Raw genomic sequence first — 18,887 nt, 5'->3', positions numbered from 1 at the left:
TTCCATCCCTTATATCATCCGTGTGAATCTATGTCTTTCGTTCTTTATAGTCTGTGTCCCCACTATAATGGGGTGCCCAGCTGTGTACGTTTGCAGCCAAACTATTGTATGCAAAATTTGATCATTACCTCTTTGTCAAATACTCTATGGTCCTATTTATAAAACCCACTGTTTGTGTGTGTATGTCTGTGTGTCTGTGTGTGTGAAACAAGTTGCGTTTATAGAGTAGTTTTCACAACATCACAGAGCAATTTACAGCCAATTCTTGCAATGTCACTGTGGTAAAGTTGGAAAATGTGCCAGTCAGACTGCACAGAGCAAAGTTCTGAAAGCAGGAATGTGATCAATGTCCAGATTCGCCGTTTGAGTGCAGGAACATTGGGCCTGGGTACGTCTAATCACAGCTCACGATGGGACCTCACTTTACCAGCACATCTGGAAGATGGTTCCGCACTCCTGCAGCACTTCAGATGTGGTCAAGGCCTGAAGTGGAACTGGACCACACAGCCTGCTGACTCAAAGCTGAGATTCCTGTCACTGAGCCAAGACTGGTAGGAACCAAACAAGAGAACGTGAATGTGGGAAAGCCGGAGGAATGGTAAATGAAGGAAACAGTGTCAATTGGGAATGAGAGGCTGGGTTTTGTGGGGCGGACGGAGGTTTCGCCCTTTAGGCAGTGAACCAGTCAGGAACCCCCATCAGTTCCCTGGGGGAGGCCTGACGGTATCACATGCCTTTCAGGCAGTTAACTGGTCACCTTCGAGCCTCCCCCAACTATTGAAGACCCCGTAGTGGATCCGCTGAAGCCTGTTGACCAATCCGGCGCTGGCAAGTAATCACCAGTGCCAGCGGGAGCGGTCACAGGAATACACTCACTAAAGACACGGGAACAAAAAGAGGAGAGAGGGTGGGAGGAATGTGGTGGGTCAGGGAGAGGGGGAGCACGGATATGGAGGTGGGGGCAGAGGGTGACTTTCAGTGGCCCGAAGCCCAGTCCCTCAATCGGGCACGAGAGTACACAGCAACGAGAAACCTCCTCGGCAAGGCTGATGGTCAACTTGACAGGCTTTCCATTTGAGGGTGCAGGAGGGTGTGGCTCCCGTTAAATCCCTGAGGCTACACAAAATTTGCCATGGCCTCGGGTATAATGGGTGCCCATCGCCTCGGTGATGAACTTAATTGACATCCCGTTGCCGGTGAACAGTAATCCAACACCCGCCCCTTCCACCCTCCATCCATTCTTGGGGCTTCTCTTGCAATTTACATGTTCCTGCATTAAATCCAGCTCATAATATGGGAGGGTTTAGTACCAGGTGAGAATATAGATGGATGAAATCACTACCAATCCAAAAATCAGAGCAGTTGTGTGTACAGCCTGTTCATTTACATTGATTAATAACACAATCATAAAGTTCCTACAGTGCAGAAGGAGGCCCACTAAGTCTGCACCAACTCTCTGGCAGAGTATTTTACCCAGGCCCTCTTCCCCTGTCCTATCCCCATAACCCCACACACTTACAAGGACGAATGTGATTTTCGATAGAGGTACAATCAGCAACGGAGAAGGGGAGAGTAGGTGGATATTGGCAGTCCTTGGGAGAGGAAGGGAGTCTGAGCAGAGAGAGGGGGGAAGGGTCGCGGGGGTGTGTGTCCAAAGCGGTTGTGTGAATCAACACGGATCAGCAATCACTTTGATAAAATCCATACCACTCACAACTGCGGGGCAAAAATACCAATCACTGTTGCCTGTGGGTCTACCTCTTGTGCTCGTTAATACCCCCAGCATGTATCTATTGCCAGTTGTAGATTACAAGGGAGTGGTTCGGAAAGACTTGCATCTTTAGAGGACTTTTCATGACATCTCAAAGTTCTTTACAGCCAATAAAGTCATTTAGAAGTGTGATGATTGTTGTAATATGTGGAAATCCTCTCAGTGTCACAAAGATATGCTGTGTCCATAAATCAGGCTAGAGTTATAAACTTTGTTGAAAGTAAAAAACGATATGGTGGTAGATGTTCGTTCAGTAAATAGACCTGTGAAGTAAATCACTGTGTTACTTATAAGGTTTCTTTTACTAAAATTCGTGTTGCCGTAACCTGTAGTTAGTTTGCAATTTTTTTCTGGACTTAGAAGTCATCTTTATAGATGATCCTTGACATGACTGAAGGTCCGCCTCCTGTATCTAATAAGGCGAGGTACATTTCTGGAGACAGTCATGTATACGGTAAAGGTAGCATGTGGTGTGATGTTAGTAAACCTTTAAAAAAGATTTTTTTTAAATCGTGATCTCTGCAACTCTCTCAGCTTTAATGTTTCTCAGCTCACAACCTTAGCTGATGTTATTATTGTTGCCAACTTGACTGGAAATGTCCTTTTAATTGCTGATTAAGTGGCTTAAATGGGGTTGTTTGTGATTACTGTGGGATTGGTTTTATGGCATTGTTAGGAGGATAGTTGTGTGCTTTTGGACAGTTTTTTTTAGTGAGTTTAAGGTTTCATTTTCTGTTTGGCAAGAGCTAAAGTTGAGTTTTAGAAGGGACATCAAACTGAAAAGAAGTCCTTCTCTTCCTGGTTTTTGGGAAATTCTACTGGTTAGCTGAAAGCAAGGTCTTGCCTTTCTGAAGGGGAAACTGGCTGTCGGTAGCTTGCCCAGAGTCCTCGGTGTTTTGGGAAGCTGTCCTGACTTCAAACTGTTCTGAGTCTATCTAGAGAACTGTCAACTTCTCCAAAAGGTCTCAAGTCCAGTATCACGTGAGCATTAGTCTTTGCTGTATTAAACCTGTGAAAAGGATCTTTTGACTATGGAATTGGTTTGACTGGAACACATTAGATATATTTGTTAAGAGTTATACATTATAGTGGTTGATCTGTTTCTTGTTTGTAATTGATAAAAGTTCTTGCTAATTTTCTTAGTATGCATGTTAACTATATTCTTAAATAAACTTGGTTTGATAAAAGCTCCCTAGTGGGTCATTTGAATCATAGTGAAACATCTCATGCTTATCCCAGCCAAATTCAAGGTGCAAATCCAGGCGGGCTCCATGAAACACTTTTCTGACCTGAACCATAACAGTAGTATGAACATGAATCCAGCCAAGATACGTAGCCTAATGCTTGCGAGGATCTTGGATGCAAGAGGTTTGGGAACAATTCGCTCAAATTCCTAAAGCTGTGCGTAATCCAAATTCTATAGTTATTATTCAGATAATAAATAGGAACCTTATCGTTAAACTTAACAAGATGATTGACAGTAACAAGAAAATATGTTTTTCAAAATAATTATGAATTTGCTGGTACAATTGAAAGGAAAAATAAAACACCGGATTGTTATTTGTTGAAAATGTATAAAGAGATTCATTCTAACTGTCTTTTAAAAGGTGCAGTAATAGTGATGCAGCAGTTGCAAATATAACCATAGCCATGTCACTAGTATGCTGACACAGCTAGACTGAGTGCAGTTGTTTGTGTAAGAGTGTGTGTGTGCAGATTATTAAGGACTGAGTAATCTACAAACACAGTTTTAGATGCCACAGTGTTGGTCATCTGTACAGGCAAATAGATAACTGTCCCTTCACACTTTTAAGGTGGGGCTATGTTTTGGGGTGTGGAATAGACTGCCTGCTGTGATAGTGGAGTTGGACACTTTAGGAACTTTCAAGCGGTTATTGGATAGGCACATGGAGCACACCAGAATGATAGGGAGTGGGGTAGCTTGATCTTGGTTTCGGACAAAGCTCAGCGCAACGTCGAGGGCCGAAGGGCCTGTACTGTGCTCTACTGTTCTATGTTGTACATCACCTGTTACTGGAGTGAACATGATCATCTGCAAATCTTCTGCTGAAGCCACTGTCATAGAATCCCTACAGTGCAGAAAGAGGCCATTCGGCCCATTGAGTCTGCACCGACTCTCTGAAAGAGCATCTTACCCAGGTACTATTCCCAGAACCCCACACATATATCCCACTAATCTGCCCAAACCCCCACATCTCGGGACACTAAGGGACAATTCAGCATGGTCAATCCACCTACCCTGCACATCTTTGGCCTGGGAAACTGGAGCAGCTGAAGGAAATATTTACTCCCAGCTATGTCATTGCAAATATCATGTCCTGTAGCAGCCTTGGCTACCATATTTTCACTTTCATCAGTGAACATGTTTTCTTTTTTTCTTTCTGAAATGTGATCAAATAACCAGAGATAAAAATTTGCGCGGGTTTGCTTTATCCCTCTTCCTTTTCTTAAAGGTGGTTGGTCTTGTTGAGGTGTTGTCTCCTGTTGACTATACGGATGTCGGTTTCAATGCAGTTCCTCTATCTAAAAACCATTTCCCCTTCTAACGTCCCTCAACCTCTCCGATCTTTCATCCTTTCTCAAGGTTGTAACTAGGGGCTGGAATTTACAGTTTGAATAGGTGGTGATTGGTCCGCTCGCTCCCATCTCCCCCAGTTGTGCAAATCAAGTGTAAATGGTCAATTAATAACTGCCAATGGGACAACAACTAACTAACTGTGCAAAGGGGGGACTGTGTGTCCAATCTAGGCCAGGATGTCATGTGGCAGAAGGGTGATACCATGAACAGAAAATCCATAACGGTTAACATAGAAACTAGGTGCAGGAGTAGGCCATTCGGCCCTTTGAACCTGCACCACCATTCAATATGATCGTGGCTGATTATGCACTTTCAGTATCCCAAGGCACTTAGCAGCCGCTTAGATGTATCTGAAAAGTGTAATGTGGAAAGTACAACAGCCAATTTGTGGACAGCAAGGAGACAATGATTGGATAATCTATAAGAAGTCTCACAACATTAGGTTAAAGTCCAACAGGTTTACTTGGAATCACAAGCTTTCGGAGCGCTGCTCCTTCATCACTTTAACCTAGTGATGTGAGACTTCTTACAAGTGCCAACTCCAGTCCAACACCGGCATCTCCACAAAATGAATAATCTATGTTAAGACTGTTGATCGAGGAATAAATATTTGCCAGGACCCTGAGGAGAACCCCCCGCCTTCTGTGCCTCTTCGCAATAGTGTCATTGGAGCTTTCACATTTACCCAGGATGGGTCTTGAGTATATCATCATATTTGTCAGTGTAGTAATGCCCCAGTTATTGCACTGGAGCACGACCCAAATTAAAGACTCAAGTCTCTGATGTGGGACATAAACCTGTAATCTTCTGACATTGAGAAGAATGTTGGCATGTGGAGCAAAGTCTCGATGAACACAGTCTTGGTGGTTGATCAAGTGAGGAGTATCTCACAAAGCCCAAAAGTTCTGAGTGTTGTAAATTGGAAGCGGTAAAGGGGTTACACAGTTACCCTGCAGTGGGAGCAGTGCCTTTCACTAAGTGCTTGTTCTTTGTTCTGCAGGCCTCATGGCACACAAGTTGACAGTCCACGATTACCAGCTGCTGCTGAACGAGGGCTGGGTCAGGTGAGTGAGCGAGCGAGTGTTGGTGACACTGACTAGGAACCGAGTACGGTTATCACCTACAGACCTAGAGAATCTGATGCAGAGCATGTTAAGTTTAGTTAAGACACCTGAAGACTTGTACGGATCTCAGTTTCCTTCGAACAACTTCAAGTTTTAAAAAGACGTTAAAGTTAAAATTTATTTAATAGTCACAAATAAGCTTCCATTAACACTGCAATGAAGTTACAATGAAAATCCCCTAGTTGTCACATTCCAGTGCAGGTACACTGAGGGAGAATTTAGCATGGTCAATGCACCTAATCAGCACATCTTTGGAATGTGGAAGGAAGCCAGAGGAAACCCACACAGACATGGGGAGAATGTGCAAACTCCACACAGACAGTGACCCAAGCCAGGAATCGAACCTGGGTCTGTGGTGCTGTGAGGCAGCAGTGCTAACCATTGTGTCACCATGCCATCCTAAATCTTCATTACTTCCAATAATAGTACATGCTGCCCAGATGTCTCAGTAGGAGGTTGACTGCCCCATGCAGTCCGCTGTTTAATACTCAATGGATGCTGGGTTGGCTAATCTATGCTGGGATGCTGCAGTTAATGTCAGCAGCTTTTGTGGAAAAAAACTGGAAGCTTCTGCTTTCGGTTGCAAGCTGTGATTTTTTTTTAAAACATTTGTTGATGGGGTTGCTGTCTGGTCCTGCATTTATTACCCAAACCTGACACTGGCCCTGAAGTCACATGTAGGCCAGACCAAGTAAGGACAGCAGATTTCCTTCCCTAAAGGACATTAGCAAACAAATGGGTTTTTACGACAATCAACAAAGTTATCGTTAGACTTTGAATTCCAGATTTTTATTGAATTCAAATTGCACTATCTGCCATGGTGGGATTTGAACCTGGGTCCCCAGAGCATTACCCTTGGTCTCTGGGTTACTAGTGCAGCGACAATACTGCTACGCCACTGTCTCCCCATGTGATATCTCGTGGTCCAATACTCTGCCAATGTGGAGTTAGATTTTTGGCCCATTGGCTGTGAAAGGCTGGAGCTGACCTGGTATCTAGCCTGAGGTAAAAAAGAGAGAGCTAGCACAACGTGCCAATCACTGACCCCTGTCAAAAGCGAGATAGCATTCGGAGAACCGGGAATCCTGATAAACAGGTTAAATTATGAGGACAGTAGACCTTCCCTTTAGTATTGAATCTTGAAGAATAATTTAATTGAGGTGATTAAAGAATTTGATAGGATAGACAGAAACTATTAACTCTGATGGAGAAAGCCAGAAAGCAAAATGGGGACAGAACTTTAAAATTGAAGTTTAGTCTTTCAGGTATTGAACATTTTTTTCACACACAGCATGTGGAATCTCGAACTCTCTCCCATAAGAAGCCATTGCTTGTTAATAGAAACTTTCAAAACCAAGATTTGGTTTGATTTATTATTGTCACATGCATTAGTATACAGTGAAAGGTTTTGTTTCTTGCGTGCTATACAGACAAAGCATACCAGAGATGCAAAGGAGCGTGTGCAGAATGTAGTGTTACAGTCATAGCTAGGCTGTAGAGAAAGATCAACTTAATATAACGTAGGTCCATTCAAAAGTCTGATGGCAGCAGGGAAGAACCTGTTCTTGAGTTGGTTGGTACATGATCTCAGACTTTTGTATCTTTTCCCCGATGGAAGAAGGTGGAAGGGAAAATGTCTGGGGTGCGTGGGGTCCCTTGATTATGCTGGCTGCTTTTCTGAGGCAGCGGCAAGTGTAGACAGAGTCAATAGGTGGGAGGCTTGTTCGCCTGATGGATTGGGCTTCGCTCACGACCCTTTGTAGTTTCTTGCAGTCTTGGACAGAGCAGGAATATTATTGGAGAAGGGTACAAAGAACAAAGAACAACCCAGCACGGGAAACAGTAAGAGACATGGAATCAAATAAGGTAGATGGACAGATGAACTGTAATATATTTGAATGGCAAAACAGGCTTGAGGGGTTGAATGGTCTCTCCTCCCCCGTTCCTGATTTTGGTTATCCACTTGCTAGTCTTGTTGATCAGGCAGGAAGTGGGAAGAACTGTAGGGAGCCAATCGAGGAGTGTAATGGAAGAATTTCACCGAGTTACCATGCAGTTTTTGAAGTAGAGTGACTGGCCACAGACTCACAGACACTGCAATTGGTTAACTTCAGATATTTTTAGAAATCAAATGACTATAGGCAAGAAATCTCTGTCAATTAACTGGTGTCCCGTGTGGGCTAGAATCATATGTTCTTCCTCTGCAAGTTTCCCAGAGTCTTTGATGTAGAAAAGCTAGACTATGTATCTACAAATCCCACAGCTCTGGAACCGTCACAGACAAAAAAAAATCAGACTTTGGATATTTTCAACTCTATTTTTGACAGGAACATGAGTTGGAGATGGGACTGAAGGAATAGGGGTAGGCCATTCAGCCCATCGAGTCTGCTCCACCACTCAATGCGATCATGACTGATCAGACACTGATTGGACACTTCAATGCCTTTTACACCCACTATCCCCGTAACCCTTTGTTGTTTTAAAATCAGAAATCTATCAATCTCTGCTTTAAACAGACTCAGTGACTGAGCTAGCACAGCCTCTGGGGTAGAGAATTCCAAAGATTCACAAACATCTGTGTAAAGAAGTTTCATCTCTTCTCAGCTCTAAGTGGCAACCCCCTGATTTTTAAAATTGTGGCCCCTGGTTCCAGACTCTTTGGGAATCCTCAAACAAGGGAACCACCTTCCCTCCATCTGCCCTGTCTAATCTTCTAAGTATTTTGTAGGTTTCAATGAGATCGCCTCTCGCTCTTCAAAACCCTGGAGAATTCAGGCCTAGTTTGGCCAATCTCTCATCATAAGACGGTCCTGCCATCCCCAGAATAAGTCTGGTGAACCTTCATTACACTCCCTCTATAGTAATAGTGTCCTTTCTGAGGTAAGGGGATCAAAACTGCGCACAGTACTCCAGGTGTGATCTAACCAAGATCCTATACAGTTGAAGCAAGACCTCACTATTCCTGCACTATCGCAACAATTTGCCTTCCTAATAACTTGCTACACCTGCATATTAGCCTTCAGTGACTTATAGACAAGAACACCCAGGTCCTTTGGTACATCCACACTTTCTAATCTCATCATTTCAGAAACACTCTGTATATTTGTTCCTCCTACCAACATGGATTTTGTAACTTTGACTGACTAGTGCTCCCTCTAGTGAAAGTCTGGTTAGGGATGGATCTCTCACAATGATCTCTCTAATATCTTGCTTAGGTTGCAGGAAGACTTGAACCCTTTTAGCAAGCAATTTGGATTATAGTTTCTATCTGATTTTCTGCAGTTGGTCAACCATCATCCAGTGTTTTATATTCTTCTGATCCCAGATATATCTGCTTGTCCCTCTTTGCAAGTTCTCTCCCCGCTCCCGGCCAACAGTGTGAGACCCGACTACCAACTGGATAAACTAGGAGACGATGATGGCCTAGTGGTATTATTGTTAGACAACTGATTTGCTGATTGGAGCAGGGGTTTGGTGAACGAGCTACATTTGGCCTCATGGCTTTGGGTTAGGTTAGGGGGAAACTCAGCCACCCAGCAAGCTTTGCTGGCTTTGTGCGTGAGAGAGAAAGCGTGAGGGAAAGGTGTGCATGAACAGTGGGTGTCTTGGGCTGGGGAGTGTGGGGTTAATGAGGCTGTGACTATTATGAATGGTTATCACAATGCAGTATGTCAGAAGGTCCACGAGGTAGGCCTTCAAGACTGAAGAATGGAAGCTCTGACTCCTAACCCCTTAAGGTTTAAAGTTTATTTATTAGTGTCATGTATAGGCTTACATTAACACTGCAATGAAGTCACTGTGAAAATGCCCTAGTTGCCACACTCTGGTGCTTGTTCGAGTATACTCAGGGAGAATTTAGCATGGCCAATGCACCTAACCAACATATCTTTTGGACTGTGGGAGGAAATTGGAGCATCCGGAGGAAACCCATGCTGATGTGGGGAGAACGTGCAGACTCCGCACAAACAGTGACCCAAGCTGGGAATCGAACCTGGGTCCCTGACGCCGTGAGGCAGCAATGTTAACCATTGTGCTGCCCTGGGGTCACATGACCTGCATTCTTAAAGGGGCAGCACGGACCCCAACCTACATATATCACTGTGACCTTCTGCAGTTTGACAGACTTTGTTTGAGATTAAATGTGTTGTATTTAAGAGCACCTGATCTTTTGGGAGTTGGGATTCATTTCTGTCCTTCACAACCAAGGTGACAAAAGACACTTGAGTCAGTAGCGATTCAGACATACTGATAACTCTTAATGAGCAGATCCTTGCTCACGCACTCGAAACCCTGCAGGATTTAGGTTAAAGAACAAACAGCTCTGAGCTCCAAACTGAAAGCTACAAAGATTTTCATCAGGATTGAGGCTGATTCGTACACTTATCTCTCACCCCATTTTAGTTCCAGAGCCTCAGGCTGAGGGGCTCTTGGAAAAACTTGAGTTTTCCCACTGGCTTTGGGACCCCAGCAGTGGAACCAAGTAAGCTCGCGATTGCCAGTGGAGATCAGAAGGGGGGGAGCTATTTTTTCTGGAGGTGACCTTAAACTAACAGGTTGGGTGGCTGGGCCACTCCAATGCTGCCAGCCCCAATCCGAGGTGGGCGCAGACGAGGCAGGAACGGGATGGAGAGGGAGTCTCAACGTGGAGGGACCGCAAAGAGGTAAACACTCAGCAGCCAAGCCCTAGGCCCCTCTGATTGAAGGAGAAACCCCCCTGGATGGCCTGCTGGGCCCCCGAGTGTGGGCACTGGGGACGGAGAGATATGCTTTTTCTGACTGCAGCCCCCTGTGTGCGGGAGTGGGGGCTACAGTGGAGAAAATGCTGATGTTCTAAATGATGCTCTAAATGACCCATAATTGGGGTCTTAAATATATTAGTTGGCTGCCCATCTTTTCAGCAGGTAGAGATTCCTACTCGGACTGGGGAAATTTTCATAGGGAATGCTTTCCTGCTGGCCCTCCCCACCCCAATTGTCTCATTCCATTGCTATACTAAGCATTATTTAACGATGATAACATGTATGAATTTGCGTTGAGTCAGTATGTTCAGGGAGCACTCAAACTCACCGGACTGAGTTACAGATTAGAATATATTGCGAGGGTTCAGATACTTTTTTTATGTTATAGGGGTGGCACAGTGGTTAGCACTGCTGCTTCACAGTGCCAGGGAACCAGGGGTTCAGTTCCAGTTTTGGGTCACTGTCTATGTGGAGTCTGCATGTTCTCCCCGTGTCTGTGTGGGTTTCCCCCGGGTGCTCCAGTTTCTTCCCATAGTCCAAAGATGTACGGGTTAGGTGGATTGGCCATGCTAAATTGCCCCTTATTGTCAGGATGATTATTAGAATAAATATGTGGGGTTATGAGGATAGATGGGATTGTTGTCAGTGCAGGTTTGATGGGCCGAATGGTCTTTTCTGCACTGTAAGGATTCTATGATTTACCTGGGAATGGGTTAGAGTTAGATAATATTAGAGTTTATGTTAATAGATGAATAGTCCCATGTTCAAATTCCAGCTTGAGAATTGGAATTTAGTTTAAAAATTTTAAAAAACACATCAGTAAAAGTGGCCAATAAGCTGCAGCTGTTTAAAAACTCAACCCTTTCACTAAAGTTCTTTACGGATGAAAATCTGGTGTTTTGACCTGATCTGGAACGACACGAAACCGCAGTTTGCTCACTTCATTGTCGTAAACCCAGTCAACTCTAACCTTCTCTGAGCAACTAGTGATAGATGACAAATATCAGCAATGGCTACAGCCCTGCCAAAAAAATATTTAAAAATAAAGTTCATGTTGGAACTGGGAAGGAGTTCAGAGAATTTATACGTAAAAGCTTCAGAATAGTTGACTCATCTGTCCAGAGCCGGTGTGTGACATTAACTGCAATTGTTTTGTTTTTACGTTGTGTAGGAGTGGGAAGTATCTGTATAAAGCTGCTATGCCTGTTACATGTTGCCCCACCTACCCAATGAGGTAAGCACAGCTTTAAGTATCTGTTCAGAAATCCCGCACTCGATTCTTAAAAGTTTTAAAGAGTTTGTTAAATTTAGCAAGTTATTTCTTCTGGGTGTGAACTTTGCAATGCATCAAACATTAAGCATGTTAGTGCTAATGAACAAAACGTATATTTCTCTCAATGGGTCAGTGGAAATCCCCAACTCAAAGTATAACAAAAAGCTCCTTCTACAGTCCAACATTCCAATTACAGCTTTCCCCCATTTAAATCACTTTAATTTATTGTTTTAGCTCAGTGTGAGTGAACTCCCACTTATCTGATGAAGGAGCAGCGGAAGTTTCCTCATAGCACAGCCTATCCCTTCATCTTAGCTTAGGTACTGAGCATGTCTGGGAACAGTGACCACAATTGAGTAAGCTTTAAGGTACGGATGGTTAAAGGTAAGTGTAGTCGTCAAGTGAAGTGGGGGAAGGCTAATTTCAACGACATTAGGCAGGAGCTGAAGAAAGTAAATTGGGGGCAGATGTTTGAGGGCAAATCAACATCTGGCTTTCAAGTATAAGTTGATAGGAATTCAGGAATGGCTTATTCCTGTAAGGATGAAGGATAAGTATGGCGAGTTTTGGGAATCTTGGATAATAAGAGATATTGTGAGCCTAGTTAAAAAGCAAAAGGAAGCATTTGTCGAGGGTAGGAGGCTGGGAACACATGAAGCAAGTGTGGAAAGTAGAAAGAAACTTGAGTAAGGAGGGCTAAAAGGGGTCACAAAAAGCCATTGAGCACCAGGATTAAGGAAAATCCTAAGGCTGCTTATATAAAGAGCAAGAGGGTGGCCAGGGAGAGAGTTAGCCCAAGGACAGGTGGAGGGAATCTGTGTGTAGAGCCAGAGGAAATGGGCGAGATATTAAATGAATACTTTGCATCAGTACTCACCAAAGAGAAGGACTTGGTGAATGATGAGTCTGGGAAAGGATGTGTAGATAGTTTGGGTTGTGCTGAGATCAAAAAGGAAGAGGAATTGAGGTACTTGAGAAACATTAGGATAGACAAGTTCCCAGGGCCTGATGGGATATACCTGAGAATACTGAAAGGGGCACGGGAGGAAATTGCTGGGACCTGAGAGAAATCTTTATATCCTCACTGGCTACAGGATTGGCCCCACTATCTTCTCCACTTGCATTGCTACTTTCAGTGACCTGTGTACTTGTACACCCAGATCCCTCTGCCTATCAATACTCTTAAGGGTTCTGCCATTTACTGTATATTTCCTGTCTGTATTAGACCTCCCAAAATGCACTACCTCACATTTGTCCGGATTAAACTCCATCTGCCATCTCTCCACTCAAGTCTCCAACCGATTTATATCCTGCTGTATCCTTTGATGGTCTTCATCAATGTCTGCATATCCACCAACCCTTGTGTCGTCCGCAAACTTACTAATCAAACTAGTTACATTTTCCTCCAAATCATTTATATGGTGAGCTGGCAAGATGGATACAGAACTAACTTGGTTATAGAAGACAGGGGGTGCTGCGCCAGGTGGCGTTCCTCACGGATCAGTACTGGGACCTTTGTTGTTAGTAATCTTTGAGATAGAGAATTGTGAGAAGACATTTCTGTGCATCTTATTATTAAATGACTGGCCCTTTATCTTGTAGCTATGTTCATTTATTCAAGACTCTCTCGCTAGTGAAAACATCTCACCATCTACCCTGTCGAGCCCCATCAGGATCTTGTGTGTTTGAATAAGTTACTCCCAACTCTTCCAAACTTCAAGAAATATAGACTAGGACTATTTAGTCTCTAACGACAGGACAACCCTCTTATCCCAGGAATTAGCCTGGTGAATCTCCTTTCGACTGCCTCCAAATTACTATAGCTGATTTCTAATCTTAGGTCCAATGTCAACTAGCATAGCTCTGATGCAGAGTAAAATTCCTTCTGCGTTATCCCATCAAGTGCCCCGTGAGTGGGTACAACAGAGATGCAGAGGAGAGATCCCTTCAATCTATCACTGCTAGCACTAGCACAGCAAGGGTTAGGTACTGAGTAAAGCTCCCTCAGCACTTTCTTATCAAACACTCCCTGAGCAGGTGCAGGGTAAAGCACCTGTGAGCATAATTTTAAAATTGTTTTGACAGAAAGACTTTTCTATCATTTCCTTTGATCTCTGCTTTTCTTATTTTAACTCGTGCAATTGAAGTCTTTCCCACTCATTGTCAGCTAATGTTTCGTAACTAGAAAGAGATTTCAAATAGATTTCTTCATTTAAATCACTTCAAAGACAAATAGGTAATTCTTTCCCTGCCCTTGTGTTTAATTCACCAATTGCCATGGGCAGGACTATCGTCCATGGATGCTGCACGTGTGGCAGTTTGTTCTTGATGAGTCCGTCCTGCTACAATAGGAGAACAGATGCAGCAGCAAAGATTCTGACTTTTCCATTATGTAGGTGGCATGCAAGTATAACAATATTGTGCAACTAATACTGACCCTTCCAGCACTCACTCCATTCAACTACCCTAGGATGTTATCATTCATGTAAAGGCTTGGAATACTGTGGTGAGTAACTCACCTCCTGACTCCCCAAAGTCTGTCCACCATCTACAAGGCACAAGTCAGGAGTGTGATGGAATACTCCGTACTTGCCTGGATGGGTGCAGCTCCAACAACACTGAAGAAGCTTGACACCATCCAGGACAAAGCATCCCACTTGACTGGTACCACAAACATCCATTCCCTCCACCACCGAGGCTCAGTAGCAGCAGTGAGTACTATCTACAAGATGCGCTACAGCAATTCACCAAAGATCCTTAGACAGCACCTTCCAAATCCACAACCACTTTCATCTAGGAGGACAAGGGCAGCAGATACATGGGGAACACCACCATCTGCAAGTTCCCCTCTAAGCCACTCACCATCCAGACTTGGAAATATATCACTGTTCCTTTGCAGTTGCTGGTTCAAAATCCTGGAATTCCCTCCCTAACAGCATTGTGGGTCAATCCACAGAACATGACCTGCAGCGATTTGAGAAGGCAGCTCATCACCACCTTCTCAGGGGCAACTAGAGATGGGCAGTAAATGCTGGCCTAGCCAGCGACACCCACGAATGATTAAAAAAATCTGCCATTGTGATCTTTCCTAATTCTCCTCTTCTGTTGGCAGAAACTGATTTCTCAGGAAGGTAACTGGATGCTGTGGGAGGGGTGGTGTTGGTAGAGTAAGTTTAACGGCAACTACGGATTGGTAATTAAGATTTGGGAGATTGGAGGACAGGACTCGGTAGATTTGGAGGCAAGATTCAGCAGATTAGGAGAGGAGAAAGGGGATGCAGACTGAGGATTCAAGAGTTTTAAGGAGCAGTGAGTTACCCTGCAAATCCCCCTATTTTGAGACACTAAGGGGCAATTTAGTATGACCTATCAACCTAACCTGAACAAATTTGGATTGTGGGAGAAAACCGGAGCACCCAGAGGAAACCCACGCAGACACAGGGAGAACATGCAAAAAGACAGTCACCCCGAGGAGGCAGGAATTGAACCCAGGTCCCTGGCACTGTGAGTGGCGATATGGGTGGCATAGTGGTTAGCACTGCTGCCTCAGTCTAAGGATGTGTGGGTTAGGTTGATTGACCATGCAAAATTGACACTTGTGTCAGGGGATTAGCAGGGTAGGTATGTGGGGTTACAGGGCCTGGATGGGATTGTGGTCCATGCAGACTCGATAGGCTGAATGGCCTCCTTCTTACAGTCAGGATTCTATGTGAGACAGCAGTGCTTACCACTGTGCTGCTCGTCCTGTTCCTATGTCTTAAGGTCTTATTGCTGTCCTGAATTGGGGGAGAATTAAGGAATGATTGGGTGTATCAATGTGATAACACTGCGATTTTCACTGTGATAACAGCAATAGAAAATGCTGGAAAATCTCAGTAGGCCTGACATCATCTGTGGGGAGAGAATAGAGCCAATATCTCGAGTCTAGATGACCCTTCGTCACTTGTGGTGTCTGGGAGGAACTGGGGGAGTTTTTGACTTTATTTTGCTGCCTTGGAAATAGACCTGTTCTAGGGTATAGGCTACCTTCAGATTCATTCTCCCTCAGTGTAAAATGAATGGAGTTAACACGTGAACCATAGGATTGGATAGAATCCCTACAGTGCAAAAGGAGGCCGATGGGCCCATCAAGTCTACATTCACCACAATCCCACCCAGGACCTATCCCTGTTACCGCACATATTTACCCTTCTAATCCCACTGACACTCAGGGACAATTTAACAGGGCATATCAACCTAACATGCACATGTTTAGACTGTGGAAGGGAAATGGAGCACCTGGAGGAAACCCACGCAGACACAAGGAGAATGTGCAAACTCCACACTGACAATGACTCAAGGCCAGAATTGAATCTGGGTCCCAGGCGCTGTGAGGCAGCAGTGCTAACCACTGTGCCACCAGTTGGAGTGAATGGCCAGATTCCATGTTGATGTGATTCATTCCTTGTACCTCCAGGAGTCCTGAGTGAAGTCTCACTTCCTTTTCCTATGAATCTTTTTTGCTGTTGCTTTAGGTGCCATGTCTTGGACTTTCGGATATCCAGGTCACAGCGACGGGTTCTGAAGAAAATGCGGAAACATTTAACACGTACGGATGTTTTAATAAAGGAAACTGCCGGTGAGTATGAGATCAATGATTGCACCTTCACTGGGAAAGAATGGGTAATCTATAGGAAGGAATGGCCAGTGTGGATAAAGCTTCAACAGAATGCAAAAGATTCCTGATTGCATTTTTTCAGCCAATTTAGCCATCCTGATTATTTCCACAGCTGGGGAATTATTATTATTGATTATCTCCCCTTCAAGTAGTGTCTTCACTACTTCTAGGGGGCTGCATTGAATGGCTGTAAAAAGTCTGACAACACCAGGTTTTAGTCCAACCGATTATAATCGACTTTTTACTGTGTTTACGCCAGTCCAACGCCGGCATTCCCACATCTTGAATGGCTGTGACAGGGACTCCCATCAGAAGGACAGCCAATGGAAACCTCGCTATGACCATTTCCAGGAGCCCTGATGGGATTAAACTCCAATCAGCCACTTACTTGCCCGCTATCAGGGTTCCTAACAACACCACCAGGGGCAGTGCCCACTGCAGGAGGCCCAGGAACGCAGACAGACGCCAGAATTTTACGCCCTCGTTCGGGCAAGGTTCATAAAATTCTGTCTGAGGCCAACGGAGATTTCCGTTCTATGAGTGTAAAATTCCAGCTGGTTTCTCATGCGAGAAGTGATCTCGATGGAAGCATGGTCCTTTGTTCCAAAACATTTATTTATGTACTATTTACAAGGGTAAGACCAACACTTAACTGCAGCTACGCTAACAGATACTTCTGGGTCATCACAGTTAGGGAGACTGGGCCCAGGCTGATTTCTCCCCTCCTAACCCAAGAATCCCGACCGCCACTCCCCAGTCTGTCTCATCACCAGCCAACCTTTCACCGGGCTCATCCCAATAATAACACTTACCCCTCGATCCTTTACGTAGATTAGTGACAATTCAGAATAGCTTTGTTGGTTTGGTTTTTAAATTGCAGAATTATTACCTTTCGTTTTAAGAAGACCATGCTTAAAATTTGAAATGTAATATTTCAGAAGGATTAGCTGCTGTTGCAGTGGGGAATAGAGGTTTTCTACTAATTTCGTTATATTAATTTGAATCTTGAAGTCAAAGGGAGTAACGCTGTTGTGACTGTGGGAGGAAACTGGAGCACCTGGAGGAAACCCACGCAGACACGGGGAGAATGTGCAAACTGCAGTGACCCAAGCCAGGACATTGAACCTGTGTCCCTGGCGTTGTGCGGCAGCAGTGCTAACCACTGTGTCACCGTGCTGCAGTGAGGGTGAAATGATGAGGGTGAATTTTAAAGGAAGTAGTAGAACTAAATTGACAGGGATTTTAAAATTAGATTGTGTATTTGCCACGAATACAGTTTTTGTGTCTTTATGAATTTCTTCCCTGTAATCTGAGGTGCTGTTTCTTTGTGAAGGGGTTGGCCCAGAGGAGGGCACCAAGTGCCTTAACGGGGAGCAGGTGGCCGGAGCTGGACAGGGGAAGCTGACTGCTGGCCAGACAACATGGATGTGTCCGGAGAGTTCCGAGGAAGGCTGGTCAGAGGGAAACCGAGCACCAGATCAGCGGAGTGTGAACAGCCGCACCTGGGCTGGTAAGCTTCTTTCAATCATCTGGTAAATAATGAAGGGTGGGGTGGGGGAGAGGAATAGGACATTTACTTCCCTTTGACAACATTAGATTTTTTTTATTCATTCGTGGGACATGGGTGTCGCTGGCTGGCCAGCATTTATTGTCCATCCCTAGTTGCCCATGGGAAGGTGGTGGTGAGCTGCCTTCTTGAACTACTGCAGCCCCTGAGATACCAGAAAACCCACAGTGCAGTTAGGGAGGGAATCCCAGGATTTTGACCCAGTGACAGTGAAGGAACCACAATATATTTCCATGTCAGGACGGCATGAAGGGGAACCTCCAGGTGGTGATGTTCCTAGATATCTGCTGCTCTTGTCCTTCTAGATGGTAGTGGTTGTGAGTTTGGAAGGTGATTTATGTAGCTGTGCAGAGCTCTGGTGAGACCTCTATCTGAAGTACTGTTTACAATTCCAGGCACTGCACCTCAAGAGAAGGTTTACCAGGATGTTGCCTGGTGTGGAGGGTATTAGCTATGAGGAGAGATTGAATAAACTGGGATTGTTCTCCCTAGAAAGATGGAGGCTGAGGGTCAACCTGATAGAAGTTTGTATAATTATGAGGGGTATGGATAAGGTGAACGGTTGGAAGCTTTTTCCCAGGGCAGAAATGACAATCACAAGGGGCACAAGTTCAAGATGAGGGGGGAAAGGTTCAATGGAGATGTGTGGAGGAAGTTTTTTACATAGAGAGGTGGGGGCCTGGAATGCACTGCCAAGTGAGGTGGTTGAGGCAGAGATGATAGCCAAATTGAAGACTTATCTGGATAGGTACATGAACAGGTGGGGAATAGAGGGATACAGGCAGTTGGTCTAGATTGGACAATGTGATCAGTACAGGCTTGGTGGGCCAAAGGGCCTGTTCTGTGCTGTACTGTTCTTTGTTCTCAGTAAGGATATATTGGTTTGAGAATTGTTGCAGTGCAAATGATACAAGGCTAAAAGAATTGAATTACAAGGACTGTCTGCATAGACTAGACTTGTATCCCCTTGAGTATAGGAAGTGAAGGAATGACGTAACTGAGGCGTTTGAATTGATAAATGGAAATGATAAGGTAAATAGAGGAAACTATTCCCTTTGGTAGAAAATGCAGTATGAGCGATGCAACTTAAAATTGGAGCTAGTTCATTCAGGGGCGACGTCAGGAAGCAGACCTTCAAACAGAGAAATAGTGGAATT

The 18,887-nt window shown here is 44.4% G+C and overlaps 1 protein-coding gene across 2 annotated transcripts in view; it reads left to right on the top strand.

The window, feature by feature from the left end:
- Positions 1–18,887, top strand: part of LOC145337459 (arginyl-tRNA--protein transferase 1-like) — a 62,309-nt gene that overhangs the window by 13,289 nt on the left and 30,133 nt on the right. Inside the window, exons 1-5 of one of the 2 annotated variants that reach the window (XM_080182239.1) lie at positions 509–551; positions 5,371–5,434; positions 11,405–11,467; positions 16,021–16,124; positions 17,497–17,673. In XM_080182239.1, coding sequence (XP_080038365.1) covers positions 5,376–5,434; positions 11,405–11,467; positions 16,021–16,124; positions 17,497–17,673 — 403 coding nt within the window. In that variant the 5' untranslated portion in view covers positions 509–551; positions 5,371–5,375. Of the gene's footprint in view, positions 1–508; positions 552–5,370; positions 5,435–11,404; positions 11,468–16,020; positions 16,125–17,496; positions 17,674–18,887 lie in introns of those variants that run through there. The other variant, XM_080182238.1, reaches the window with a different exon arrangement.

Source organism: Carcharhinus amblyrhynchos, unplaced genomic scaffold, assembly GCF_965287045.1.
Source record: "Carcharhinus amblyrhynchos unplaced genomic scaffold, sCarAmb.v2.hapA scaffold_49, whole genome shotgun sequence".
NCBI classification, from domain to species: Eukaryota; Metazoa; Chordata; class Chondrichthyes; order Carcharhiniformes; family Carcharhinidae; genus Carcharhinus; species Carcharhinus amblyrhynchos.
The sequence above is the reverse complement of the archived record's forward strand: the minus strand, read 5'-3'. Positions and strand labels throughout refer to the sequence as shown.